Genomic DNA, 27,662 nt, shown 5'->3' with positions numbered 1-27,662 from the left:
CTGTTTGAAGCTTTTTTCCCCCCCCTCCTCGCTCTCTTTCTTCCTCTCTATCTCTCTTTGTTCCTTTTAATAGTTGATCCCATTCTTATGCTTCTTGGATTTCAAACGCATATCTGTGAAGTGGCTTGATGTGTGCAGCATGTCCTGACAGCATGACGGACAGCACCACCAACCCTACCTCCCCCCTCCCGTCTCATCCCTCCTTCTCTCACTGTTCCAGTCCTCCACCCTAATAATCCCACCATCCTGGCAGCGCGGCTGCTACCTGCTCAATCACACACACTGCTGGCACGAGTATCACTCAATTCCCACAAGTCATCATTGTTCTCCTTTAATTCAAAGTCCCACTGCCCCACCTCCATCCCATCTGAATACAGTATACACAAAAGCTAAAAATCCCCTCCATCTCCTTGAAGAACAAAGGCGGGTATCAGATGATGAGTTTACATGAGCTAACTCATCCAGAGTGACGGCGTGTCACCACTGGAACAGCACTTTTGCTGTGTGGTTTCCAAAGCATTTACCCATTGACAACACTTCAAGACATTCAATATACCTCTGAAAATCAGCAGAAGGTGTGGGAACAGTGAGAGGAAGATAATTAGACAGAGGATTATCGCCTCCTAGTGGTAGGAAAAGGTACCTGCACAAACAGTATGTGAGCTGCAGAGTTAATGTAGTGTGGCTCATCGCTGCCATCTGCTGGCATCTTTTTGACTGTGCTACCACAGAAACAAAAAATCAGGGTAGAGTAACTACCTGCCTGGACCCAAGTTAGAAACTAAGAGCTTGATTCAAGATCTGTAGAGAATTTGGGTCTGATGTGCCTGAATGTAAATTTGAACTTTAGGGAAACTCCTACAGGTTTACATGTTTCATGGAGAGAAATCAACCTGACTGACTGTCAAAACCAAGAAGAAGAAAAATAAAAAAGGCAACAAGAGCAGACCATTGACCCCTTTTATACACTGAAGATCACAAGTTTCAATACTTACATTTAAACATAAAATATTTCGGTGAGGATTCCTTCAGTGGCTGTGGTTCAGTAGGTTTTTACTGGAATTATCCACCGAGGTCTCTTCCACTCCAAAATAAATGGACTGGGTGATTAAAACTGGTAAAAATGCTGAATAAGCCAGTTTAAAGTTAAAATCAGTGTTTCTCCATCGCAGAGGGGCTGCTCGCCCAACTGCTCATGTGGGCTCACCGTTTTTCTCTGATAACTCAAGATCCAGATGTTCAGGAGGTTTTTACCAGGAGCAGAATTATTCACAGAGGTCTCCTTCTTTTCAAAACAAATGGCTCGGGTGATTTTGTCAGTAAAAACACTGAATAAATCAGTTTCACATTAAAAATCAGTGATTCTATAACCCCATTTCCGCCAAGCAGTACGGTACGGTTCAGTTTGGTACTTTTTTATTTTGTTTGTTTGTTTCCACTGTGAAAAGTTGTGGATGGTATCAATGGAACTGTTCTGTACCGTCCCCATTTTTGGTCCCCCCTCTGTTGGGGTACCTAGCATACAGCTCTGGTACTAAAAGGTGGAGCTGTGAACACAGGCTGTTGATTGGTCAGAAGGTGGAGCTGTGAACACAGGCTGTTGATTGGTCAGTAGAGAACGGTCACTCTGCTCAGGGCTGAGTTGTGGCTGGTTTTGAGGCTCATGTAACCACTGTACATAGCGTGGAGAGTTTTATTAGACTGTAACTATAAAATGAAAGGATGTTTTGCTGCCTCTTGCAGCAGCTGGAGTCGGAGAAAGAAAATAACTGAACTCACTGGGCCGACTGCCGTTGACTTTTAAGGTGGAATGTTGTCGCCTTGCAGCCTCGTTCTGTGGACGATAAACGAGGCTGAGACTTCCGTCTGTGTCACTGGTAATGAGGAAATACAGTGAGTGCTGGACGGAGCAGTGAGTGACAACAGCCCCGCCCACATTTAAGAGTACTGTTTGCAGTGGAAATGCTAGGGTCCAGGTACCATGGCTGAAGGGTTACTTTTGGTTCCAAAGGTACCATACCGAAAGTGTTTGACACTGTTTGGCACAATAGGGGCTGGAGCCAAACTCTCGCTAACATTCACTCCACTTATTTCTCTGATAACTTAAGATCAAGATGTCTGATGACTCAAATCCTTCATCAGATTAAAACATATAGCTAAAAAAGACCAAGATCTAAAAAGTGAAAAGGCCAATTTTTGACAGCTTCTTGAAGGCAAACACAACCCTGACAAATATAAGGGGATACAACATGACTGAAAAGAGACAGCCACCAAATGACACAGACCATGTCCTTGATTATAATTACAGATTTTTGTGGGTTCGAACATTGTTTGAAATGTTTAGAATAATAACACGACTCAACAAAATAACAATGGTCTCGGGGCGCCCAGTGGCTTAGTGGGTGAAGCAGGCATCCCACATACAATGGCAATGTCCCTGCTGCAGCACCCGCAGGGTAGATTTCAGCCTGCGGCCCTTTGCTGTATGTCATCCCCTCTGTCTCCCCCTTTCACCCTTTGCTGTATGTCATCCCCTCTGTCTCCCCCTTTCACACTTAGACTTTCTTATCTATTAAAGACAAAAAGCGGAAAAAATAAACCCCAAAAAATGACAATGTTGTAGTTGTTTTTAGACATTTGAGTTCAGATTTTTCAGTAGGTCTTAAGTCTCCCCTAGAGAATTAAGCTCAAAGGAGAAGTTTGACATTTTGAGAGTTAGATGAGAAGGTCAATACCATTTTCTGTGCTTTCAGTATCAAAACTAACAGTATTTTATTGTGGATGTTTATTTTTAGCACAGAACCTCTTGCTTTTATATGTGTGTGTCCTCATTCATGTCATATCCTAAATGCTGACACCTGTCTGGTTCATGTCTTCGGTGTTGTGTGTGTGTCCAGAGATCCTGAAGGCAGGCAGCTCAGTCCACCCGGCTCTTCTAAGGAGGGAGGTGGAGGTAGTGAGAGACAAACAGCGGAGTCCTCTCTACTGCGACCGGCTGCTCCAGCACATCAGCTCGCTGCCCACAGAGCCCACAGCGGAGTGTCCTGAGTGACAGGAAGTTTGTGCCTTGATTTAAAGAACTCTCTCACCTTAAAGTACAACATCGATGAACAACCTTTAACAGCAGGCTGATAATGACATGATCGAGCATTTTTAGGTCTCCTTAAATGAAGCTCAGTCAATATGTAGCTACTTGCCTTAAATTCTTTAACCCTCATGTGGGTGAGTATATGAGTGATTTTAAGGTGAACTTTTCAGTGTGCCTTTTAATGTCTCCTTTACCATTTGTTTTTCTGCATCTGTTCCTTTCATTGCATTCCTCTGGTTCTGATGTTTTGTTTTACTGAAAAGAAACTGATGTTTGATGCACTGTGGTTTTGTTTAAATGTTTTACCCAAACTCTCAGCACCCCTCTGAGTCTGCGAGAGGCTGGGCTATGTGATTGTTGTCTTCAAAATAAAAGTGTTTTTTGTTTGTTTGTTAAGAAAGTTATATGTTGAGCTGTGTAAATAAGAATTACATTAAAATAAATCTGAATCTTTTAAATATGGAAGGAAACCATCTTTGAATATTGTTTACAACACTAATAATGGATGGATCCTGTAAAAATTGTGAAAGCCAAAATAGCATTTTCACACATTTCTGCTGAAGCACATGTTTTAAAATGCATAGTGATACGCAGGTTAATTGTCATTTTTATTTTTAATATTCTGACCGGATGTTTCTAAATATTGTTATTTATTTAAAGGTCTAGTGTGTAGGATTTAGTGGCCTCTAGTGATGAGCTTGCAACATTGCAACCAACTGAAATTGCTCCCGTATCCCAGCATGTAGGAGAAAAATGGTGGCCAACATGAAAACGCAAAAGGCCCTGTCTAGAGCCAGTGTTTGATTTGTCCACTCTAGGCTACTGCAGAAACAACATATATACTAAATATATACTAAACAGGTTTTCCAAACAAATATAACATGCTAACGTTATTAGCACAAGCCTATGGCATTTTACATTGTATAAATTAGCCTAGCGACGGGCGGAGATTTCCTCTGCTCATATGAAGCCAGAAAAAACCACACACAAGACTAAAAATGCTATTTTTGTGGAGGCTTTATTGTCTTCACAATTTATTGTTTCTTATCTGTGAAATTAAAGTGGATAAAAATCTTTTCCACTGAGGGAAATGGTTTCAGCTTACAAAAATAGACAGGAGGTCTGCATCGCTGTGACATGTTATATTTATGGGGAGGTGCACGTCAAGCTACAGCCCAGGGTATGTCGTTGATACGACGCAGAAGTATAAATCCCACATAACTCTAAGTGAAAAAGTCTTTTTGGGTCCTGTTGCGTTATTTGACAGACTGGTCATTGTAATTCCAGTCAAACCCTGTTCTTTTTTCATTTTTTGTTGCCTAAACCCAACCATGTGCAGTTGTTGTTGAAAAAAACTGTCAATTTGCAGTGTTGTACCGACGTAGTGCGTTTATTTTGAAAGAGACTGTATGTAAATGTTAATTTCCTGTTAAAAAGGAGGTGTATTTTGAAAGAACACAATGCATGTAACAGGCAGAACTTGACACGGTGTCCCAGAACGTCAACAACCAACTCACCCAGGGTACCTTGCAAGTCGTATGGGGATGCGGAAAGTCCATGAGCAAATGTTGATATGTGACGAGGTCAGAGTGAGAATGTGGTGGTCTCTATGTAGGCTGCAAAGTCCTGTGCAGTTCCAGGAATACAGATATAGAGATGTAGATATAAAAGGCTCATTCTAATATATCAAAAACACAGCAGTTGTTATTAGCAGTTGATTATAAACTATTGAAAACAGTTATGAATATTATATTCCTTTTCTGCCAGTAGATGTCGCTAAATCCCACACACTGGACCTTTAATATTTCAAACTTGTCATTGATGACAGCAGAGACACCGCCTCCCCTCCCTCCTCCTCTCCATCCTCTGCACAAGCACCAAGTGAAACTGCTGATTCTCGGTCATCTGTGTGTGTGTGATCTTCTCTCTGACCCTCCAGCATGTAGTCACCTGAGTGCCGACAGCAGAGCTCCATCCATGGCTTCTCTCTGAGCAACGACTCCTTCACCCTCCGGTCCGATAGTGACACAGACGCCCTTCATCATGCTGCAGATCGGGGATGAGGTGGTGTATTTCTCGGCGGTGTTCCTGCTGACGCTGTTGGGGACGAGGAGCCCCACGGGTGCCTCTCTCCTCACCGCATTTCTCTACGTCTTCATGGTGATGTTCCGGTTTCCTCCGGTGCCGACGGAGCAGGCCGGCCGCGTCCTCCGGCCCAGGGCTCCATCAGGCGGCGTGCCGGTGGTGGCGCACCGCGGAGGCAGCCACGATGCTCCGGAGAACACCTTGGCTGCGATCAGAGAGGTGATGCATCTGATCAGCTGAGAAGATGGAAATGTGCACGTGAACTTTAGCTCTAAAACACTTTATAGAGATGTAGGCCAGAGATAGGTAACACCCAAATACATTAGCCTATATTTGTATAGGAATCCATTGCAGCAGGAATATTAGGGCAATATACTGTGTCATAATAACTGTATTGATATTTTAGGATGCTCAGGCTTTGCATGTCGTGACTTCCCATTTTGCAGCATCAGCAGAGCACCACATCTGCCCATCTGGTGAGGGCTAGCTGGTCAGGTTTTTATCAGATCAGTGGCTCATTTGTATTCTAGTCCACCCTGGAAAATGAACCCTGATTGATGCCATCTTCATTCCCATATTCATCTACAAACATTCACAGACTCAAAACCCCTCTCTCCCTTCACTGTCTCTGTCATTTCATATGCTGAAGGTGCTAAGTCAGCGGTGCTTGTGAGCATCCTGCTCGCCTCTGACTCACACCTCTCATCTGCCTTCATTTTTGGATGAGTCCATTTATTCTAACGAGCTTCTCCTCATCCTCTTCTTACACATTTTGATCCATTATTTAGTATCCCCTCGGAGGCAGCTATTGCATGTGGAGGGAAAGATGACATCATAAATTCCACTCTGGCTTTTGTACAGATTACAGTGCTGAAACAGTGCTGTAATGATGATGGTGATGAGGAGGAGGAGGAGGGAGAGGAGAGCTCCAGTTGTTCAGTGCAACTGAACCCAGTCTTTGATATTACTGAGCAAAGAAATGTATCTCTGGTCTGTTGGTGTCAAAAGGAACATTTTTAATTTCCTAGTGACAATTATGTTCATGCTTCTGACATGCTGATCACCCAGGGTGTCTGTTCTGTAATTTGTTTTCCACTGTAAGTGCACACGAAATTGTGACTGCAGGATTTTGCATCGGTGTCAGATACAGAGTCCTCCTCTAGGTGTCACTTTTGACTAATACTTGTATTGTGAGTAACAAGCCAGGCTACATTCAACACATTTTGCTTCAATTGTTTGGAAATATTTAGTCATGCTTTTATTATTGGTGTCATTTAATTCAGTGTTTGTCTGTCTAATTTAATTTAGGACAGCATCTTGCTTTTGATAGAATCTAGTCATTGCTCCTATAATATGCCAACACTGGTCCTCTGCCATTGACCTGTGGTGGAAGAAGCTCATTTTACTTAAGGAAAAGAAGTTATACCACAATATAGTAAGTAAAAGTAAAAGTAGAAGTGTATAGCATCAAAACATACTTCAAAAAGTTAAAGTACCTGTTATCCAGAATGACCCATTTCAAAATAAGTGTTGATGCATTAATGTAGTGGTTTTCAAAATGTTTGTGCCCAAGTCACACCAAAGGGCGAGCCAAAATCTCAAGGCACACCTGTATTTACATCTGCACAAGTTTATATATCGTGTGTTATCACTCTTATCAGGACATAAGGACATTTTTTTAATTGAATTAAACGAAATTATGTTCTTTAGCAAGATTTTGCCTCTTTATTAGGAAATTGTTGCGCACAAGATACTAATACAGATGATTAAAAATTCATTCATAACTTTTTGTTTAGGCCCAGTTGAATTTTGCAATAATAAAAATCCCACGGCACACCTGGATTAGCATCACGGCACACCATTTGTGAACCACTGCATTAATGCGTTCATCGCTTTAATATTGGAGCTCATTTTAATTTATTCATGTGTATTTTATTTATTACTTTAAATACTGCAGGGTAGCTTGTGAAGTTCCCCGTGGACCACTAAATCCTTATTCACAGAATAATGTCAGAGTTTATTGATTAAAATTTGTGCTGTTTTTTTGCATTGTTTGGCACTTGGACACATGCACACTGCCCACAGAAATGGAGGACATGTCCTTACTGTTTCATGACTGACTCACTGTGTCACACTTTCTTTTTGATGTAGGCTCATTTTCTCCTTCCTGAAACCATTTTGTCAGTGAATTTACATTTTGCAAAGAAAGCTGTTTGATTTTTGTCATCTTGTCCCCCTGTGATGTCCCGCTGCAGGCCAGTAGGAACGGAGCAACTGGAGTGGAGCTGGACCTGAGTTTCACAGCTGATGAAGTGCCCGTACTGATGCACGATGAGACTGTGGACCGCACCACCAACGGCTCTGGACCAGTTAGCAAACTGCCGTTGGTCCATCTTAAGAGACTTGATGCTGCTGCTCGTCACAGACTGAAGTATGCTGCATATTAAACATTTCATTTCTACTCATCTAAACTTGTTATTTGGTGCTTAGATGAAGAAACTAAGGACGATAAGTCCATGAAATAAGACATACTTCATACATTTACTTTATAAAAAGTTTGAGTTGCAGAAACATTGTTTTCATGTCAGTGATCCCCCGCCCCCGCACTACTGTGTCACCATTTAAAGTATCTTTTGTCACAAATTTAGAGATTTAAAACAAGAGAGCAAGAGAACAGACTTGGAACATGAAAGTGTGTTACAGCAGGGATGTTGACCAGTTGTTTGTGACCAGATGATCACTGGTATATCAGTTACTCACCCTGTGTTACGTTGAATTCAGGTGGAAAAAGTTGCTTTTCTCGCATTCCTCTGGTGAACGAAAAATCCAAAAACAGAAAGTTCTTGATGAATTGACGCAAAAGGGGTCCATGTTTAACAACAGCAAAACTACATCACAACTCGTGCAGTATAACTCAAGTCTCATTTATCCAGTCGTACGCTCAGTATTTCCCAGACGGCCCTTTCCAAAGGGGAATTGGACTGAAAGTGAAACTCATCTGTGCTCTCCTTAAAGCCAGATCCCACTGACAACAACAGTCATTTTACCTGGCTGAACACAGGAGCTGCTGGTCTGCTCATACCTCAATCAGTAAGTTTGTTTGTGTTATTGTGTGACCTTGCAGAAGCATTTAAAACACCAGAGTCACGTAATAACACAAACTAGCTAAGTGATTGAGGCAGTGGTGGACCAGCGGCCTCTGAGTTCAGCTAGGTAAAAATGCTGTTTTTGTCAATGGAGTCTGGCTTTAAAGAGAGCATATACGTTTTACTGTTAGTCCGTTGAAAAGGGCCGTCTGTTTGGGAAGTATTGAGCATACGACTGGATAAATGAGGCATGGGAGAAAAAAACATTTTCTTCATGAATTTAACGTAACATGAGGTGAGTAATTTATATATAAATGACCATTTGGGGGTGAAGTATCCTTTAGTAAACTGTGGTTTCTTTCATCTCCAGGGACAAGTTTAGTACTGAGAAGGTCCCGACTCTGCAGGAGGCAGTGGAGGAATGCATCAGACACCAGCTGACCATCTTCTTTGATGTCAAAGATCAACCTGATAAGGTACCTGACAGACCCTGATCCTTCTAGGAGGCAGCCTTTCATAAATCTCTTCAAATAATCGGGTCATAATCGGATAGTTTAATAATGTTCTGTTGGTCATTTCTCCAGTTTTTTAGGAAATTTTAATAAGTTTTCCTCTTTTCCAGGCTGCAACAGTGCTTCATCAGATGTATAAGAAGTTCCCTGTCCTTTACAACTCCAGCATTGTTTCTTCCTTTGAACCCAAAGTCATCTACAAGGTAACACACTTATATGATCATCTTTACAAAGTTATTTCAATTTTTAAAACTTTGTCTACTTTGCATACTTACAGACTTGTTTATTTACTAAATAGTTTCGTTGTTGTATCTCATTCGAGCACTGTATTCTCTGTCCTTATTTGACCTCCAACTTCTTCCGGCCCACAGATGCGTCAGACTGACCCCAACGTAGTCACAGCTCTCATCCACCGCCCCTGGAGACTGAGTCGCTTTGGCGATGGCACACCTCGGTCCTTGTCAACATCGGGTCAGCTGTGGCTGGGGCTCCTGGACGTCTTGTTGGACTGGGCCCACCATAACATACTGTGGAAACTCTGTGGTGTCTCCGCCATCCTGGTGCAGAAAGACTTCATCTCACTGTAGGTGAAATTAAACATGTTTAACCATTTCATCTTAAGGTGTGTGTAGGTCACAGGGTTTAACAGGGTCCCACAGGAGGGAACTGTTCTTGTGTGCGTAACTCTTGTATACTATGCTCTGCATTCAAACGTCAGGATGTGTTTCATTTAAAAAAAAAAAAAAACAATAAGTGAGATTCTTTCTATGCAAAACGATACCTGTGTATAGAGACTGATGCTGCATCTGTGCTCAGTTGCAAAATCAGGCATGACGATCAACGGCAGCATGTCTTAACAGGCATATAGAAAATGATAAAAACTTAAATTTGTTGAGAGTGAGTAATTAAACGCACATCACGTAGGTGCAAGGCTAACTAACGCCTGCACACTTACAAGTTTAATCAAGACAACATTTCAATCATACTTGGAGCTTCGTCAAGGTCAAAAAGCTTGAAAACCACACCTTTATTTATATCTGTGGCTGTTAAGATGAATGTTATGAGCAGTGGCAGATTAGATCAGCTGTTAATGCCTGAAAGGAAAAGTCTGCATGTCTGTTTTCTGCAGCTGGTGTCTGTATTCAGCCAAAGATTGTTTGTGAGTAAAAAGACGCATCACTCAAAACTTATTCCACTACAGATCACTGATTACATGCACTAAAATGTAATGTGTAACATATTCCATTAGATTACTCAAACTAAGTAACATATGCTACATATTTGGGGATTAAACAGTCCTAACAGCAAGCAAATGCCACCCTTTGTCCACACTGAATCAGTCAAATATGCACTTTTGTTATGTCATGTAGACAAATCACGTGAGCCTACTTATCAGCTGTGTGTTTAACTGGAGGCGGAACCACTTAAAAGGTGGGCGAGTACCTGCTATCTTTCTACGTTTGTACTTTTTAAACAGAAAAGACACATTTTACATTGTGATATTTCCTTGGAATTACGTACAATACAGCCAACAGCAAGGAGGTTGTTATTAGCGATGGTCATTTACCAGAAACGTTCCAACTCCCTGGTGATCTCCCTCCAGCCAGCTGCCACCTTATAGGGTTTTTTTTTGTAGTAGGTATCATATAGATGACTCCTCATTTCAACTTTATGAATCCGTTGTTCCTCTTCCATTGTTGAGCTTTAAAAGTGACGTAGAAATAGGGCGTCTGACAGAAGTTATGCTCAAAACAGCAGCACTGCGTCATCGCTCGTGGCCAGTTGGAACATCCTAACAGAAAACAATGCAATCAAACTGACGCTCACTCACACTGCATTCAGTTCTTTAGAGCAAATAAAACATAAACAAATAAAGTAATCCCTTCAAGTGATCTATTGTTAAGATGGCAACTGTATTCAGAATGTCACCACTTGAAACTCTAACAGAATACAGTTACTCATATTTTGCGTTTTAAATATATAACGCTGTTAGGCTACTTGTTTTCTGTTACTCCCTCAAGTACTCACTTCTGTAACAATTAACTTGTGAAGAAAGATTTGTTTTTCTCACATGCCTCTGGTGAACGAATAATCCAAAAATGAAGAAAATTCTTGATGAATTGAAGTCACATGGGGCCGCATTTAACAACAGCAAAACTATATAAAGACATCTGTTTACACTCTCATACAACTCGTGCAGAACAGATGTTTTGACATAGTTTTGCTGTTGTTAAACGTGGCCCCCTATGACTTTAACTCATCAAGAATTTTCCTCCGTTTTTGGATTCTTCATTCACCGTGGAGGCATGGGAGAAAAACAACTTTTTATACAAATATTAGTTAGGGGGGGTGAGGTATTCCTTTAACAGGGACCAACAGGCTGGTGCCACTTCTCCCAGTTACACTTTGCTTCATTTAAGCGGCTCACTATTCTATATCATGTATTATTTGCAACAAAAATGTGGATACTGTGTCTTATTTACTGAGCTGTGTTTTATTTTCTTCCTCCTTCCTCCTTCCACTTAGGGACTACGTTCAGTACTGGGCAGAGCGAGGTGTGGAGGTGGTGGGCTGGACTGTTAACACCGCTGTGGAGAAAGACTTCTACCAAAACCTGCTGAAGATTGGCTACATCACAGACAGTCTGCTGGAAGACTGTGATCCTCATTACTGAATGATCACACACACACTTGAATACAAACACACATAGATAGATACATACAGGGAGGATTAAAACCTCAAGTGTTTTCAACTCAAAGATACAATTTTACAGCTTCTTACTTAACAAATTAGAAGCTGGGAACTCCGTGTTTACACAAACGACTACATGATTACTACGTTTCCCAGTTTCCTGTCCTCTCAAAGACGTTAAAATATTGATATATGAACATAAGATTAATTATAAGGTGGAATAAAGTTAGAAATGTGGTGCTAACTAGCTCTGTAGTGGCAACTTAACAACCCAAGCTTTATAGAAATACCTATATGATTTACTGTAGAGGTAAGAACATCATTGCCTGTAGCTGGCATACAGGTAACTTCCCTTTAAATCTACAGACTCATTAAACCATGAAGACTCAGCTGTATACTTCCTTATCTTTATCCTACTACCAGCAGCAATACCTCCAACTCTCCTGGACCAGGGATTAGGATTAGGCTACCTTAAAGATCTTTTCTACCTTCTGTGCTGATCTGTCAGAGGCTTTAAAGAGACATCAGTGTATATAGTTAGACATATTGGCATCATGTCAACGCCCGCTCTCATGGTCATGATATTTATTTAATAACAGACTCTAGACTCTTGTCAATTTCTACAAGTTGACAAGATGATGCTTGATTGTGCGATTGTTCAGAAACTTGCCTCCTGTCGTCAAGTGCCACAGCAGCACAAATACACAGGAAACTTTGTATTAAAGTAATATCTGAAGGACTTCACCGCTGAGGGGAGGTAAATCTGAGCCCTGACACACATATGGTAGGTATAAACGCCAAATTATTGGTATGATTTAACTTCTTTAAGACATTCTGAATCACCAGAGAAGGAAAACTCCAAATTCCCATCCCATCGGCCCAAGAAATGTTTGACTAGATATCATAAAACCTGGAATTCGTTCATTCAAATTTACAGAAAATGTAACTGAGAGGTTTATTTCCTCACATAATGGTCGAATGCTGCTTTGAAGAATTCTCCATCAAGCTAGGAATATAACTACTCATTCTCTTTATTTTATTTTCATTTAACTTAATTGTTTCGGTCGAAAACAGTCACTTTAAAATATTGATTGTAAAGAGTATCAGAATCGGCCTTTTAATTTTAGGTTTGTAAGGAGTTCTTGTAGACAAAAGGTCAACAACCACATCTCGGTCACTTATTACCAACAACGTTTGATGTTGTCTTTTATTTTCTGTTGGGTTAAGAGTGTCATATACATTAGAGATAAGTCATCATCATAGGGTCAGACATCGAAGCATCTTATGTTCTTGTTTAGGCTGAAATAAATCTTAAGAATGTAAGTCCAGTTGGCAAAACTGATGGAAGTTAATAATGCCTTTTAAGTGAAAATCCTGAATATTAAACTTTTAAAAAGCATCAGTTTGTGAGAGTTTGTATTGATTCCTGTTAATGGCCATCTGGGTGTCAGTCCAACTTTTAATCTACCATATGCTCAGTTAGTGTATAGTAAAGCATGCTGCCGTGTAAACATGGTTGTGTGTGAGTGTTGCGTTGTGCCTCTGACCTCACCTGTGTGTACTGTAAACACAGAGCCGTTGGGCAGATGGGGGCCACACATGGAGGAGCAGACAAGGGGTGTAGCACCATATTCTGGGCCCTGTGCATACCCAGTCTCTGTCAGCCCCCTGCCCTTCTTCTCTTGATGAAGCATCGACACATACACACTTTTCAAAATCTGATCAAAATGTGATCTGACTCCACTCAAATGCACACAGTTGTTTGATGGGATGTCTGTGAGCCAATCACAGTGTTACACATCATCTTAAGTGGACTGCAGTGGAGCCACGCCCACTTTTTCAACAAGCATACCCAACCATGAGGCAAGGAGGACACAAGGCATGTTTTAATCTATTTGTCATATTATTAAAGTGCATCGTTTGTGTTTGAACAGTTTTAAGTAAACATGAGATGTTATGTTACTCGTACATGTCAAAATATAGTTTAACAGATTTACAGCTTTTACTCAGGATTTTTTTTAACATATCCATCCATTACAATGGACAGGGAGATCTTGGTACTGGAAAATGAAAAGGGAAATCATTATATGATTTTCTAAGGATACAATCAGCTTATAAAGCATCATATTGATTATGTACACAGAATATTCATTTCTGGAGGTTTTGAACAAACTCTGGAGAAGCTTCAGAAATTGAATATAAAATATAAATGCAATTCATTTTAAAGCATCCGTGTATTGATTGATATGAGTTACCTATTCATAAAAATACATTAACTCATGTTTTGTGCCTTTTGAAAGGTCTGTTAAGGTTTACACGGTTTCTCACATTCAGATTCTCCATCCACATGAATGGAATGAAAAAAATAACAGATAGTTGTGTATCCTTTAATTTTTTTTAAATGATTTATGAGTGCATTTAGGGTAGAAATCCATTGTTATATATATTTAATGTTTTTGTGTGTGTTTGGAACATTACGCTACTGTTTGGCCAGCCATTAGATTCTGGATGGGAATGTGAGTTGAGCTGCTGAGTTTGCTCTTACAACAACAACAACAAATTAATAAATAAATAATGATAATATTATTAAATATTTAGGACTATACTGGCAGAATTTAGCATGATGACCAATGTAATTATTTCCCAGAGTTTGTTTGGGTTACCATAGTCCCTAAATGTATGTAGACATACAGGAAATTAGATTCAAACAGCTATTGTTATTTTCTCTTCTGTTCTCATAGTCCAGATGAGATGCACCAACTCTGCTGACACATTTAGAAATACAATACAATACATTTAGAATACACATTCATTTATTCATTTATGTGTTTCTTTATAGTAAGTTATGTACAGGTATGTCATTGTCCGTGGTTTATAGAATGTAGTATAGTATACAAAGTCCTAAAAAGTTAAAGTATATTATGATACAATTATAAAGTATATTATGATATAAAAATAAGTCATAAAAATCATAGTATAGTATGTAATAAAACTGATAAACAAAATGGTATAGTACAGTATAAGATTTTTTTTTTTATTTGAAAAATGTCATAAAAAATGTGTCTTAAAAAATTCATAAAAATTCACTTAATTTATTTTAATTTAACTGAATTTAATTTAATTTAATTTAATTTAATTTAATTTTTGTGGGGGGCGACCCCAGACGCTCTGTTCTATTTTGGCCCCCCACATTTCTCAAACCAAAGTTTCGCCCTTGGTCATACTTATTATTGAACAAGGCACAATTTTAATTTACCTCGATTTAGGGAATGAGGGAAGAAAATAATGGACCCCAGTCTGTAGTGGGTGTTACGGATGTCCCACAGACCGGGGACACTGTCTCTTTAAAGCGCCGGGGGAGGCGTGTAAGGATGTCGAGGAGTGGTGTGCGCCCAATGTCTTATGAATGACCGCCGCTGGTTCAGGTTATGTGACATTGTGGCAGTTCAGGACACTTCAGCACCAAAGTGAGTTAAGTGTCTGGACTTGAGGTGGAGGCAGGTGAGAGGGGGAGGGTCGCTGGATGAGATGCGCCCCGGTTGTTGGTTTTACGCGGAGAGGAGCGCGGCGCACGGTTGTGTTTTCTGCGCAGTCAGTGTGTGAAGTCTCGTGGTGAGCTCCGTGGATTTGCTTTGGATTTAAACTGTGTCCGCTGTGGGTGAAACTCAGAAGACTGACACTTTCCACATCAGGAATTTATTTAACTTTTTAGTGCTTTTAACGCAGGACTGCTCCACCTGTATCTGCTCCATCTGGACTCTTTCTTCTTACTTCAAAGTGCCAAAGTTTACAGGTGACTTTTCCTGCGCATGATGTACACAATCACAAGAGGCCCCAGCAAACTTGTCACCCAGCGACGGACAGGTGAGACTTTTAACTGTTCAACCATGTTACACTTTCAGAGATCCAGCATTCATCTTGTTTTCAAGTGTTTCTTTTATGTGAAATGTGGTCTTTCTGTAACATTTTAGGCCCCACGCAGCAGCTTGACAACAAAATAAACGACTTCAAGCACAAACAAACATCCTGGAGTATCCCTAAGTAAGTGTGCAATTCTCAATATTTTTTCCTGTGGTGCTTTTTCATGTGTGTCCTTTTAAGTCTCAAAAGTCTGGCTAATTTGGCACAATAATTGTGTTGGTTAAAGTGTGTGTTAGTGAATGACAGTGTGCTGGCAGCAGTGGACGTCATCATTTTGAGACAGGCAGCCTGAATGATTTATAACACACCTTCGCACTGTGGCTTCCCCCAAGGCTCATTGTGCCTGCTGGGCTGTTTTCATGCCTTTAAACCACCCTGTGTGTGTGTGTGTGTGTGTGTGTGTGTGTGTGTGTGTGTGTGTGTGTGTGTGTGTGTCCTTGTGGGGCAGTCAAGGTGGCACATGGTCCTTCATTCAGCTGTTGCAATCTCTGACTCCCACACAAAGAGCCAACCATGCTTGAAGTGAAGTTGCACTTGCAGAAAAAGAACCTTGTTACATGTTTTTCTTCTTCTTCTTCTTCTTCAGCCTTCCTGCACCCAAGATAGTTTTCAGCCGCCCGAACGGTAAGAAGTACCATCACTCTGCTCCGGCTTTGCCCGCAGACAACCAGCAGGAAGAGAGCTTCTCAGCGGCGCACGAGGAAAACGTCAAATTTGTCTACGATGGTGAGGAAATGAATGAACGGTCTAACTGGAAGGACAAGAAGCCAAGACAACACTTTGTATTGTCTCACTGTATCCAGACACCCGTCCCCTGTCCACTGTTTTGTGAATGACATTGTTTTACTATCAAGTTGTTTAAATGAAATGCTAACCTCGCCCCTCCCAGGCCTCACCCACACAGCTGCTCTGACACTGATAGCCATGATAGGCACCTAGCAGAAAAATGCTCTCACTCCCACATATGCTGCACATGTCCCACGCTGGCACATGCACTGAAGGTAACAGGGTTTTTGGCTTCAACTAGCGCCCACCAGCCTCTCAGTCCAAAGAATCTTGTTGTCTAGGTTTGGTTGAAACTCCGCGCAGTGACCCACTTTTGAAGTTTGAACATTCACAGGCTCATTCAGACTCAATTTGGCTCGGCTGTTCTTGCTCTGTGTGTCCTGTGAGTCGCTGGCGTTGAAGCTCAGCTGCAGCAGCTCATAAACAACTTCAGTAACCTTGTGTTTGAGTGGACAAGGACACAAAGAAGGCCCGACCCCCCCTGTTGAGAGAGAGTGGGAGAGCTGTTCAGGGTGGATTCATTCACTTTTACCCTCTGAATACCTTCAATACACGCCATTAACAAGCGTAACCATTTCAGCTTTCTGAAAGTCATGACCTGAAGGCAACTACCAGAGATAATATCAAGCACACACACACACACACTACATGTGACCAGTCCACATGCTGCGTTATGTGAAACACAAACGTTTGCCAGGAGTGGCAGGCCTTTGAGGCAGTTGCCCTTGTGGACTTTACTTGTTTGACTCTGCGGGTGTGACACTGGGGTGCAGAAGATTTTAACCAAGGAGATAAGAACTTTGGCTTTTACCCACTAATTACATTCTCTATACTGTATCCATGGGTTCAGATTACTGTTATTTGACATAATTTTGATTTAACTGTGTTAAATACTTGCTTGTGTGTGCTGTCTCTTGTTGATCAGAGGTGTAATCAGAAGTCTATCACAACTCCCAAGAACCCAAGGAGATGTCTTCAAATGTCGACTTAATCACCTCTACATACTGTATCAGGGCTTATAAGTATCAGTAATAGATGTACTGACTGAGCTGTTGTGATTCAGCCTGGCAGGAGGTGGTGCAGCAGGAGCAGGGGCCAGCGGAGGACCAGGGAGCAGTCCACTATAAAGAAACCACTCCCAGCCCACACATGGACAGTAAGTACAGCTTCTCCTCTTCCTCAGAGTGCTCCTTACAATGCTTCATCCTCCCTCAGCTCATGTTCATGTCTCCAGGCCATTCATTTGCATTTTACCGGTTCACTGGCTGATCTAAGGGATATTTTCATATACAAATACATCAATGTGTATATATATAAACATCTTCATTTATAGCGTATGTGCTTTGGCACGTTTTGTTTGAGGGCGTCTTAATATTGTTGTTGTTTAGTCTCTTGTGAAAAAAGGCCCACAGGCCTACTGCACTACTGTGACATGGGCAGGTTGTATTGGCTCATGACAGCCAGCCAACCAAGGATTAGTGGACATGCTTTTGATCCTTTCAGCTGGAGGGAAGCCAGCACAGGTCACAGGCATAGTCCGAATGACATGCACCAACTCTGTTGACACATTTAAAAATGTTCGGTTATAAGTATTCATTCATTTACGTATTTCTTTATAGTAAGTTATGTACAGGAGTGTCATTGTCTATGGTCTGTAGTAGCCTATGTAGTATTGTATAAAAAGTCATAAAAAGATAAAGTATATCACCATATATAAAGTCATAGTATAGTATGTAATAAAGACTGACGCAAATTGGCATAGTAAGGCATGACATAATTTTTTCATGTAAAACGTGTCCAAAATGATGATATAGTACACAATCAAAATGTCATAAAAATGTGTCATAAAAAAATTAATAAAAACTCATAGTATGCCATGACTATAGTGTGCTGTAAAAAAAATCTAATAGAAGGTCATAGAATAGTATACCATTTGAAAAAATCATTAAATATAGTATGTCTTTTGAAATGTCATTAATAAATCACAGTATAGTGCACCATAAAAAGACCATAGTATAAAATATGCTATAAAATAAACATAAGGAGTCACAGTATGTCACAAAACAATCATGGAATAGAATGCCATAAAAAAGTAAAGGATAGTCTGTCATAAAAAAATCAGAGTATTTTTTATGTATAAATATTTTATTACATACAAGACTATGATTTTAATATGACATATGGTACTATGATTTTTTAATTACATTCTATATTATATTTTTTTGTGACATACGACACCACGATTTTTTATGACATACTACATTATTACTTTTTTACATACTATACTATGAATTTTTTATAACATACTTTGCTATGTTTTAAAGACATACTATACTATGACTTCTGACATACTTTACTATGATTTTTTTTATAACATGCTTAACCATGATTTTTTTTTTATACTCTATACTATGACTTGTTTCCATACGATACTATTATTTTGTTGACATACTATACTATGAACTTTATGACATATTATACTATGACTTTTTTATGGCATACGATACTATGACTTTTTTTACATTCTGTACTATTTTTTGACATACTATACTATGAATTTTTTATGACATACATTGATATAATGTTTTAAAGACATACTATACTATGATTTTTTTTATACATTGATATAATGTTTTAAAGACATACTATACTATGATTTTTTTTTAAAAAAAAACTCCTATGATTTTTTTTGACATACTTTTATGCTATGATTTCTTTATGAAATATTACACTTTGATTTTTTTATGACATACTGTATTATGATTTTTTTGTGATATACTTTACTATAAATTTTTTGTGCCATACGATACCATGATTTTTTTTTTTGACATCATACCATGACTTTTTTTATGTGATTTTTTTTTTTTTTTTTACATACTATACTATGGCATTTTTATGACATGCTATACTATGGTTTTTTTTAAATACTATACTATTATTGTTTCATGACATACCATATTATGATTTTTTGACACACTATACTATAATTTTTTTGACATACTATAATATGAACTTTATAACATACTATACTATGACTTTTTTATGGCATACGATACTATGACTTTTTACATTCTATACTATTTTTAACATACTATACTATGATTCTTTTGTGACATACTATACCATGACTTTTTTTACGTAATATATATTTTTTGACATACTATACTGTGGCATTTTTATGACATGCTATACTATGACTTTTTTACATACTATACTATGATTTTTTTTTTAAATACTATACTATTATTGTTTCATGACATACCATATTATGATTTTTTGACACAATATACTATGATTTTTTTATGACATACTGTACTATGATTTTTTTGTGACATGCCATACTATGGTTTTCATATACTATAAAACTATAGTATGTCTGGAAAAAGTCATACTATAATATGTTGTAAAACAAAAAAAAGTCATGGTATAGTATGTTGTAAAAAAAATCATAGTATGTCAAAAGAAGTCATAGTATAGTATGTCGCAAAAACTCGTAGTATGCCAAAAAAAGCCATAGTTTAGTATGTCGTAAAAAAGTCATACTATAGTATGTCGAAAAACATCATAGTATAGCCAAGTCCAAAAGTATGAAAAAAAGTCACAGTATAGTATGTCACCCAAAAGCATAAGAAAAAACGTCATAATATAGTATGTTCTCCAAAAATCAGGAAAAAAAATGTCATAGTAAGGCATGTTGTCCGAAACTATGAAAAAACATAGTAGTATAGCATGTTGTCCAAAACCATGAGAAAAAAGTCACAGTATAGTATGTCGTCCAAAATCATAAAAGAACTTCATAGTATGGCATGTCGTCCAAAAAACATGAAATAACGTCATAGTATAGCATGTCGTCCAAAAGTATGAAATAACGTCATAGTATAGCATGTCGTCCAAAAATCATGAAAAAATGTCATAGTATAGTATGTCGTCCAAAATCATGAAAAAAAGTCATAGTATGTCGTCCAAAATCCTGTAAAAAAGTCATAATATAGTATATCGTCCAAAATCATGTAAAAAAGTCATACTAAAGTAAGTCGTCCAAAATCATGTAAAAAAGTCATAGTATAGTATGTCGTCCAAAATCCTGTAAAAAAGTCATAGTATAGTATATCGTCCAAAATCATGTAAAAAAGTCATACTAAAGTATGTCGTCCAATATCCTGTAAAAAAGTCATAGTATAGTATGTCGTCCAAAATCCTGTAAAAAAGTCATAGTATAGTATGTCGTCCAAAATCATGTAAAAAAAGTCATACTAAAGTATGTCGTCCAATATCCTGTAAAAAAGTCATAGTATAGTATGTCGTCCACAATCATGTAAAAAAGTCAGAGTATAGTATGTTGTCCAAAATCATGTAGAAAAGTCATAGCAGAGTATGTCATCCAAAGTCATGAAAAAACGTCATAGTATAGCATGTCGTCCAAAAATCATGAAAAAAGTCATAGTATAGTATGTCGTCCAAAATCATGAAAAAACGTCATAGTATAGCATGTTGTCCAAACGTATTAAAAAACGTGATAGTGTAGCATGTCGTCCAAAAATCATGAAAAAAGTCATAGTATAGCATGTCGTCCAAAAATCATGAAAAAACATCATAGTATAGTATGTCGTCCAAAATCATGAAAAACATCATAGTATAGTATGTCCTCCAAAATCAGAAATAAACTTCATAGTATAGTATGTTGTCCAAAATCGTGAAAAAAGTCATTGTATAGTATGTCGTCCAAAATCATGAAAAACATCATAGTATAGTATGTCCTCCAAAATCATTAATAAACTTCATAGTATAGCATGTCGTCCAAAAATCATGAAAAAATGTCATAGCATAGTATGTCTTCAAAATAAAACAAGCTTGTATACTATGTCGAAATTTCATAGGAAAGCATGTTGGAAAAAAAATGTTACTATAATATGTTGTAAAGAAGTCATAGTAAAGTATTTTCAAAAAAATCACAGTAAAGTATGTCATAAAGAAAGTCATCGTATAGTATGTCGTAAAGAAATCATAGTACAGTTTGTCATGGAGTAATGACATACAGTCATTATGTCATATAGGATGTAATACAAGTCATAGTATAATATATCATAAAAAAAAAACGTAGTATGGTATGCCAATAAATAATCAGAAAATAATCATAGTATCGTATTTCCAAAAAAGTCATCGTTCAGTATGCCATAAAAAAATAATCTGTAGTATCCTCTCAACAAATAAAAGGTCACACTGTAGTGTGACATAAATAAAATCTTAGTGTAGTAGCCCATTAAAGAATCACAGTATGTCATAAAAGTCCCAGTCCCCACAGTCATGGCAAGCACAGAATAGCAAAGTTTTCTGTTCACATTTGAATGGTTTAGAGTGTAATGATCATCACGGCCTCACAAGCCAAAAGTCTATGAATCTCATCTCGTTGTTTAATTTTTTTTTTTTCCAGATTTTGTGCCCATAGATCTGGATGAATGGTGGGCCCAGCGTTTCCTGGCCAATATAGACAAGCTATCCTGACACTCTTCTAGGATTTGTGGATCTTGACGGATGGTCAGGAGGACAGACCTGAAGCAGGATGGGTCACAAAGGAGAGGAGGCCTGGGCAGGTGTTTCAGGTTTTAAAAAAAAACAAATGTGGTTCAAACGGACAGACAGCGCTGGGACGCTTACAGACCACAGAGAATCACATCACTTGAACTCTTACCTTCTAACAATCCATCTCTTAATATACAGTCAGGAACAGACTGCACAGTGGAGGACGACATCTCCAAGTTGAGGTTCCTCTAATCTTTCTACCCTCACAACTGAGACGTCGTTACTTTGAAATGCAGTAAAATTTTGTTTTCAAAAAGCTGTGTTGGAATCTTTGTGGTTGTTTACTCAGCACACAGGATACTGACAGCTCCATAAATGATTAGACAGCATTTTAAATCCATTTTATTAGACTCACTGGTACTTGAATACCAATGTTGAGAATCCATGTTTGACCACTGACACATTTGCAGCTCATACACCATCGTCCATATACAAATACATTTTTCATTTGACCCAGTCCAAAAATAATTCCACATCTCAGGTATTCTGCTTCATATAAACCACAAACATGAACTTAAAATATTAAATAATGTGAAAACGAACTATGTTGGAGGGATCATAAAAAAGACAAAGAACATAAAGTGTTTAACAGCTCTACTCAGCAGTGACAACATTTTGCATTTTTAATAAAACCAGGATCAGTTTCAAAGCACTTCAGGACTTTAAGCTGTTTTTACACACTGTATTTCACAATGGTTTTGAAATGTGACATTGGATTTTCTTACCACACTTTTGGGCTGACAAACTTTTTAATGCATCTCACTTATTTCTCGGTGCTTTCCCTCTTCATCTCTACACTGTTTGTGGCTGGTTTGCATCCAGATTATTCAGGACGTTTAAACTGATTACATAGTGCTGAACACAGAGCATCAAGACATGTAAGTGTTTACGGAGAAGCTTCCAGCAGTTCATCTCCACGTGTTCTCCATGAGGGGGAATGACGTACTCCAGAGGGGGAGAGAGATATGGTTTTATGGCTCCAGATGAACAAAGGCCTGAAACTGCGGCTTTGTACGCGCTCAGTCTGCAGGCCACCATCATCCAAACCATGTCAGTCTGTACTGTTCATGTCTGTGAGCAGCTCTCAGTGCTTCTCCAGAGCTTTAGTCAGCAGATCGTTGAGGCGGGAAATCATCGGGCGGGGATCGTCATTCAGACCTGCTGTGATCATGGCGTTGTCATAGATCTGTAAAATATAGATGAAGAGAAATAAATGTCAAAACCTGCACTGGAAAGACTGTGGTTCCCAACTGGTCCAGATTTAACCTTAGTCATTAGTTCAAGGTCCACACAGTTGAATATATTCAGTGTCATACTTGTGTTTGGCCATGTCTCAAGCTAGTTTGCTGTCTCTGTTAAGTAGCTGTCCATTAGTCACTCACTCTACAGCAGGAAACAGCACTTCAAAATAGAAGCTCTGTACTGGAAGTTCACTGTGCATGAAAATAAAGTGTGTTTTTTATGTAATTTATATGTTCCCATGTCACCTGCGGTCCATTCAGAAAGGACCCGCGACCCACCAGTTGGGAACCACTGATTGGGTGCAGTTACATGATGGCTTCTCATTCAGAATGAAATAAATCTGAATTAAATCATTCAGAACTAGAAAAGCACTCAGAGCGCAGACCTCCGCCAAGTAGGTGATATTCCCTCCCCCTCTGCATCATATTTTGCAGCCTGCATCACAATTAGGTTATTTGCATCACTATCATAATTAGGTTATATATGCCTTCACCATGGAGACCCTGGTGTCTTTATTTCGTTTTTATTTTGTACCAACACAGAATATAATGTTTTTTTGTATTTTTCACTTTTTTTTCCAACACAGAACATTAATTTCAACTTTAGAATTACAACAATATTTAACAAGTAGAACTAGACGTTCTGTCCGGCCACCAGATGGCGCTATTTTCACTGTCTTTAAAAATTGGAATTGCTGCTGAGGCTGTCAGATGATAGACTTTATTTATTATTTTATCCACTTTGCTTCAACCGATCACCACTAAAATTTTACCATCTGTTCCTTGTCCCATTATCCACCTTTCCTGAAAATGTCATCAAAATCTATTCATAACTTTTTGAGTTATTTTGCAGACAAACAAACAGACAACGCCGGCGAAAACATAACCTCATGGGCGGAGGTAATTTAAGTCTTTCCAGGTAGTTTACATGGGAAATATTCATTCTGAATGAGGGTTCACATGGGAGATCAGTTTAATCGCTTTTATTCGGGTCCGCGCAAGGTTTGGGGCAGGGAAGGTTTCTGATTGGATAGGGGGTGGGGCGGGGCGGATAACAGGTGTTTGCGTTTACTGGAAGAAAACGCTGTATTCCTCGTTCCAGATAACAAGATGCTTGACGACGCTGTTCTTAGTGCCTTGCAGTACGACAACAACCTTGTTCTGCTAATGCTTCGTCTGTTGAGGAGGAGAAGAGAGGTAGAAGGGCAATAGATGACCATGCTGTGGCGAATGGAAACCGGTTAGTGCAACAAGTCCGACTGCTCTATCTCAGCCCGTTGCTATGCGTGCTATATACGTCATCGCGCCAGAAGGGCAAGGAAACGAGCATGCACAGAAACACAGGAATGAACTTAAAGAGGAATGAGTGTATACAAGTGTGAGAAATTCTTTCATTCGGAATTAGAAATGGAATATTTCAGCCCCTTACATCGGATTGAATTTTCAATTGCATTGGCCATTTTCATTCCGAATTAGGTGTTTACAAGATCACTTTTAATGGGAATGAAATTTCATTCTGAATGAAAAGGGAATTAAACTGTCCATGTAAACGCACTCAGTGATAACCTATAAAGAGTTCATTACATGCTGCCAGAACAGAAAGAGCAGGAAACGTTACCAATGCTTGAAAATAGGGCTGGGTATCTCCACTGATTTCCTGAATTTATTCAAGTTCGAATCGCAAGGTCCCGGTGCGATTCGATTTTAATTCAATCTGATATCTATTGAACTGGGAATATTTCGGCTACAATACCAATTTTTGCTAATATGTGAAAGAGATTCTCAGAGAACTAATACTGTACATTTTTTTTTAAATAAATCCTGCTCCTGACATCACAATACTGAGTCAAGTTTAGAAAGCATAAAGAACACAGACATCTGTCAGTATAAGTCCTCTCTGCTCCTCCATCTGCTGCTGAGGTCACATGACCACAGGTAAGTTTTACGATGCGTGGCAAACTAAATTAAACCGTCAGACATAAACTGCTCTTGTTGTTTAAGCTTGTGAGTAACAATTTTCTATTAGCTGTAAAGCGCTCTGTGGTTGTTTATAATATATTAGTGGTGGTGGATGAGAGACTGCGGAGGTTGTGGCAGCGTGATTATAAATTACACCAAAACATTAAACAGTAAGTTAACAGTTACAAATGGTGGTAACTTAGCGCTGCAGCACATTTACTACTGGCAAGATTAGGGGGGTTAAAGCTTCACACATCTGTGGGGAAAAGCGTATATTAAAAGATCGATCTCAGATTTAATGAATCGATATTGGGTCATTCAAATGAGGACCAATTTGAAATGGTTTTAATTCTCAATACGAATACCAGGTTTAATGAGAATGACTAGATGCGCAAAAAAATGGTGCACAGCATCTGAACGTCAACATTACGAGTGAACCTTTGAGGCTTTGAACTACCTACTACAACAGCCCTACTATAAAATACCATAAAATTCAGTTTTCCATATGCAGCTCTGACCACAGTACCTGCTCCAGTAGAAGTCCAGCCAGCTCAGAGTTTGTGTCCTTCAGAGCATGCAGCTTCTTGATCAGATCATGTCTATCAGAGGGTTAAACAAAACGACAGTGAGAACACATTTTTTTAAAGTAATATAATTTAATTCCATCTATTAAAACCCATCACACACACACACACACTCTCTCTCTCTCTCTCTGTCTCACCCTGCGTTTATCTCCAGTGTGGGCTGCAGTATCTGAGCTCTCTCCTCAGGGGTGCGAGCCAGCTGCTGGGTGCGGAGGAAGTGGCGTGCAGCCCCCATTTCCAGCACTGTGATCATAGCTGGGTGGGTGTCCAGCCGAGGAGTCAGCTGCGGGCCAGGGGAGAAAATATATTATGCGATGTGACTTATTTAGGGCTGGGTAAAATTAATGTGAGACCAACTTGAAGAAATGTGACAAGAAAAAAACTGTCGCACAATTATTTGAGCTCATAACTGAGCTGATGTCTCATCAGGAAAACACATCTGAGGCCTTGACACACCTTAGTCTTAGCTTTACCTTTATGTTGGTAACTCGGGGGCCCAAAGCATTCTTCATCCAGGACATCAGGTCGTCGGACTGCTCCTGCGTCAGACGCTCAGAGGCTGCAGAGGAGGAAGAACAATAAACAGGAGTCAGGACTACAGCTGTGACAGTAAGAGATGTCCTGCTGCACTGCTCTGCTTTAACTGCAGACATTAGGGAGGAGCTGACCGGGTTTGCTGTCCTCAAACTTCTCCTCCTTGTAGTGATCCACCACGATGTCGGTCTCCACTGAGATCATCTTCTTCTTGTCGAACTCCCTGAGGTGGAGCAGGGTTAGCTCATCGAACTGCTCGTAGCAGAACAGCACCTGCACGAACACCAAAGGCACGTTTTTAAATGAACCTTTTCAGTAGCAGAACCGAAATCTTGTCTCTTTTATTCTCGTCTGACAAGGGCAACTAGCTATGAAATAATAATTTATTGTAGGGCTGTACCCAACTCAGATTTGGCTATTCGAATACTGATGCCTCTGTCTCACTTGGACTCAGCCTGGTTCTGGGTCAGCAGCTGCCTGTACTAGAGGGCAGCGTGAAAGTGAGGAGCGCTGACAGTACATGTCCACAGGGGCATTTTTGGATGCTAAAGGGGTCGTATTAGAAGTTGTGTGAAGTCACTGCTTGAAAACTCAACATTTTAAGTTATTTTATGTAAAAAACTTTTGTGAAGAATCTACAGGAAATGAAAGCTTCTCTTCAATAAAGGCAAGTCTAATAATACAGCAGGGAGGGAAGTGAAAGCAGAAACAGCCACAGTGAGATGTTGATGAAGAGCTGCAGACAACAGGCTCTTACTGCACCTCTGCAAACAGCTCCAACTGTGGATCATCTCTCTAGTTTTAAATGTCATCACTCAAGACAAGCCTTCATCAGTTAAAGACACACCTTCAAGTAGGTAGTCCTGTTGTTATGGAGATGCAAATCCCTGTTGTGCTGGGCTGACGGCCCAAACCAAGCCAAACCAAGCCCAGGACTGTCAAAAAGGGGTAGACACCCCTGATTTGCATAAAGCAGCTTAGATTTAACTTACTGCAAATGAGGAGGAGACACCCTGTAACACAGACAGCGTGGAAATGACGGATCCTGTGGACACGTAGAATCACTCTGTAGCTGTTTTTGGGAGCGAACAACTGCTCAACTTAGTATCTAAGTTGTCTGAGGGGTCTCCAACTGATGATTAGAATCTTTGACTTTCAGAGTTCAGCCTTAATCTAATATGTTACGAGTTAAAGATATCTTGGCAATTCTTGGAACATAGGCCAAGTTTAGGGCTCGACGTGGCTCAAATTCTCTTTTCATACAAAGGCATTTTAGAGTTTGTATAAAACATCCCAATTAAATCATTTTATCTTTATATGTATGATTTGATTTCTTTGATTTAGACCGCATAAACCGAACTACAAGTGTGAAAGAGACCTAAGACTGAATTTGATATAAATGGGAATATGGCCTACGACTGACCTTCGCAAACATCTCAGTTAAAGGGATAGTGCACCCAAAAATGAAAATTCAGCCATTATCTACTCACCCATATGCCGACGGAGGCCCTGGTGAAGTTTTAGAGTCCTCACATCCCTTGCGGAGATCCAAGGGGGGAGCGGCTAGCACACCTAATGGCAGACGGTGCCCCAGA

General features: G+C 39.4%; 4 protein-coding genes across 4 annotated transcripts in view; 3 read left to right on the top strand and 1 right to left on the bottom strand.

The window, feature by feature from the left end:
- The window catches only part of LOC126405666 (dynein axonemal assembly factor 5-like), a 38,767-nt gene extending 35,275 nt beyond the window's left edge, over nucleotides 1-3,492 (top strand). Inside the window, exon 13 of the mRNA XM_050069507.1 lies at nucleotides 2,898-3,492. Within this exon, the coding sequence (XP_049925464.1) occupies nucleotides 2,898-3,052 (155 nt within the window). The 3' untranslated portion in view covers nucleotides 3,053-3,492. The remainder of the gene's footprint in view (nucleotides 1-2,897) is intronic.
- A 1,438-nt stretch (nucleotides 3,493-4,930) lies between these two features.
- LOC126405669 (glycerophosphodiester phosphodiesterase 1-like) lies at nucleotides 4,931-12,854 on the top strand. The gene is made up of 6 exons (XM_050069511.1): nucleotides 4,931-5,392; nucleotides 7,429-7,604; nucleotides 8,630-8,735; nucleotides 8,882-8,974; nucleotides 9,143-9,354; nucleotides 11,298-12,854. The coding sequence occupies exons 1-6, from the start codon at nucleotides 5,132-5,134 to the stop codon at nucleotides 11,443-11,445; spliced, it is 996 nt and encodes a 331-aa protein (XP_049925468.1). The 5' UTR covers nucleotides 4,931-5,131; the 3' UTR covers nucleotides 11,446-12,854.
- A 1,966-nt stretch (nucleotides 12,855-14,820) lies between these two features.
- LOC126405671 (MAPK regulated corepressor interacting protein 2-like) lies at nucleotides 14,821-22,007 on the top strand. The gene is made up of 5 exons (XM_050069514.1): nucleotides 14,821-15,326; nucleotides 15,434-15,503; nucleotides 15,970-16,109; nucleotides 17,233-17,325; nucleotides 21,601-22,007. Exons 1-5 carry the CDS (start codon nucleotides 15,272-15,274, stop codon nucleotides 21,669-21,671), a joined length of 429 nt encoding a protein of 142 aa, XP_049925471.1. The 5' UTR covers nucleotides 14,821-15,271; the 3' UTR covers nucleotides 21,672-22,007.
- A 56-nt stretch (nucleotides 22,008-22,063) lies between these two features.
- The window catches only part of trap1 (TNF receptor-associated protein 1), a 16,407-nt gene continuing 10,808 nt past the window's right edge, over nucleotides 22,064-27,662 (bottom strand). Inside the window, exons 14-18 of the mRNA XM_050069508.1 lie at nucleotides 26,202-26,340; nucleotides 26,007-26,092; nucleotides 25,671-25,816; nucleotides 25,476-25,548; nucleotides 22,064-22,935 (exon numbers count right to left, since the gene is read on the bottom strand). Coding sequence (XP_049925465.1) covers nucleotides 22,834-22,935; nucleotides 25,476-25,548; nucleotides 25,671-25,816; nucleotides 26,007-26,092; nucleotides 26,202-26,340 — 546 coding nt within the window. The 3' untranslated portion in view covers nucleotides 22,064-22,833. The remainder of the gene's footprint in view (nucleotides 22,936-25,475; nucleotides 25,549-25,670; nucleotides 25,817-26,006; nucleotides 26,093-26,201; nucleotides 26,341-27,662) is intronic.

Source organism: Epinephelus moara, chromosome 18, assembly GCF_006386435.1.
Source record: "Epinephelus moara isolate mb chromosome 18, YSFRI_EMoa_1.0, whole genome shotgun sequence".
NCBI classification, from domain to species: domain Eukaryota; kingdom Metazoa; phylum Chordata; class Actinopteri; order Perciformes; family Serranidae; genus Epinephelus; species Epinephelus moara.
Note: the sequence above shows the minus strand (reverse complement) of the source record. Positions and strands in the feature narration are given on the sequence as shown.

What these genes read in the sequence shown, in the direction of transcription:
- LOC126405671 (XM_050069514.1), top strand. Translation starts at nt 15,272, where the DNA reads ATGATGTACACAATCACAAGAGGCCCCAGCAAACTTGTCACCCAGCGA. An exon ending in CGTCAAATTTGTCTACGATG is followed by an intron (nt 16,110 to 17,232) that starts GTGAGGAAATGA and finishes GTTGTGATTCAG; the next exon opens with CCTGGCAGGAGGTGGTGCAG. An exon ending in TCCCAGCCCACACATGGACA is followed by an intron (nt 17,326 to 21,600) that starts GTAAGTACAGCT and finishes TTTTTTTTCCAG; the next exon opens with ATTTTGTGCCCATAGATCTG.
- LOC126405669 (XM_050069511.1), top strand. Translation starts at nt 5,132, where the DNA reads ATGCTGCAGATCGGGGATGAGGTGGTGTATTTCTCGGCGGTGTTCCTG. An exon ending in CCTTGGCTGCGATCAGAGAG is followed by an intron (nt 5,393 to 7,428) that starts GTGATGCATCTG and finishes GTCCCGCTGCAG; the next exon opens with GCCAGTAGGAACGGAGCAAC. An exon ending in GCTGCTCGTCACAGACTGAA is followed by an intron (nt 7,605 to 8,629) that starts GTATGCTGCATA and finishes TTTCATCTCCAG; the next exon opens with GGACAAGTTTAGTACTGAGA.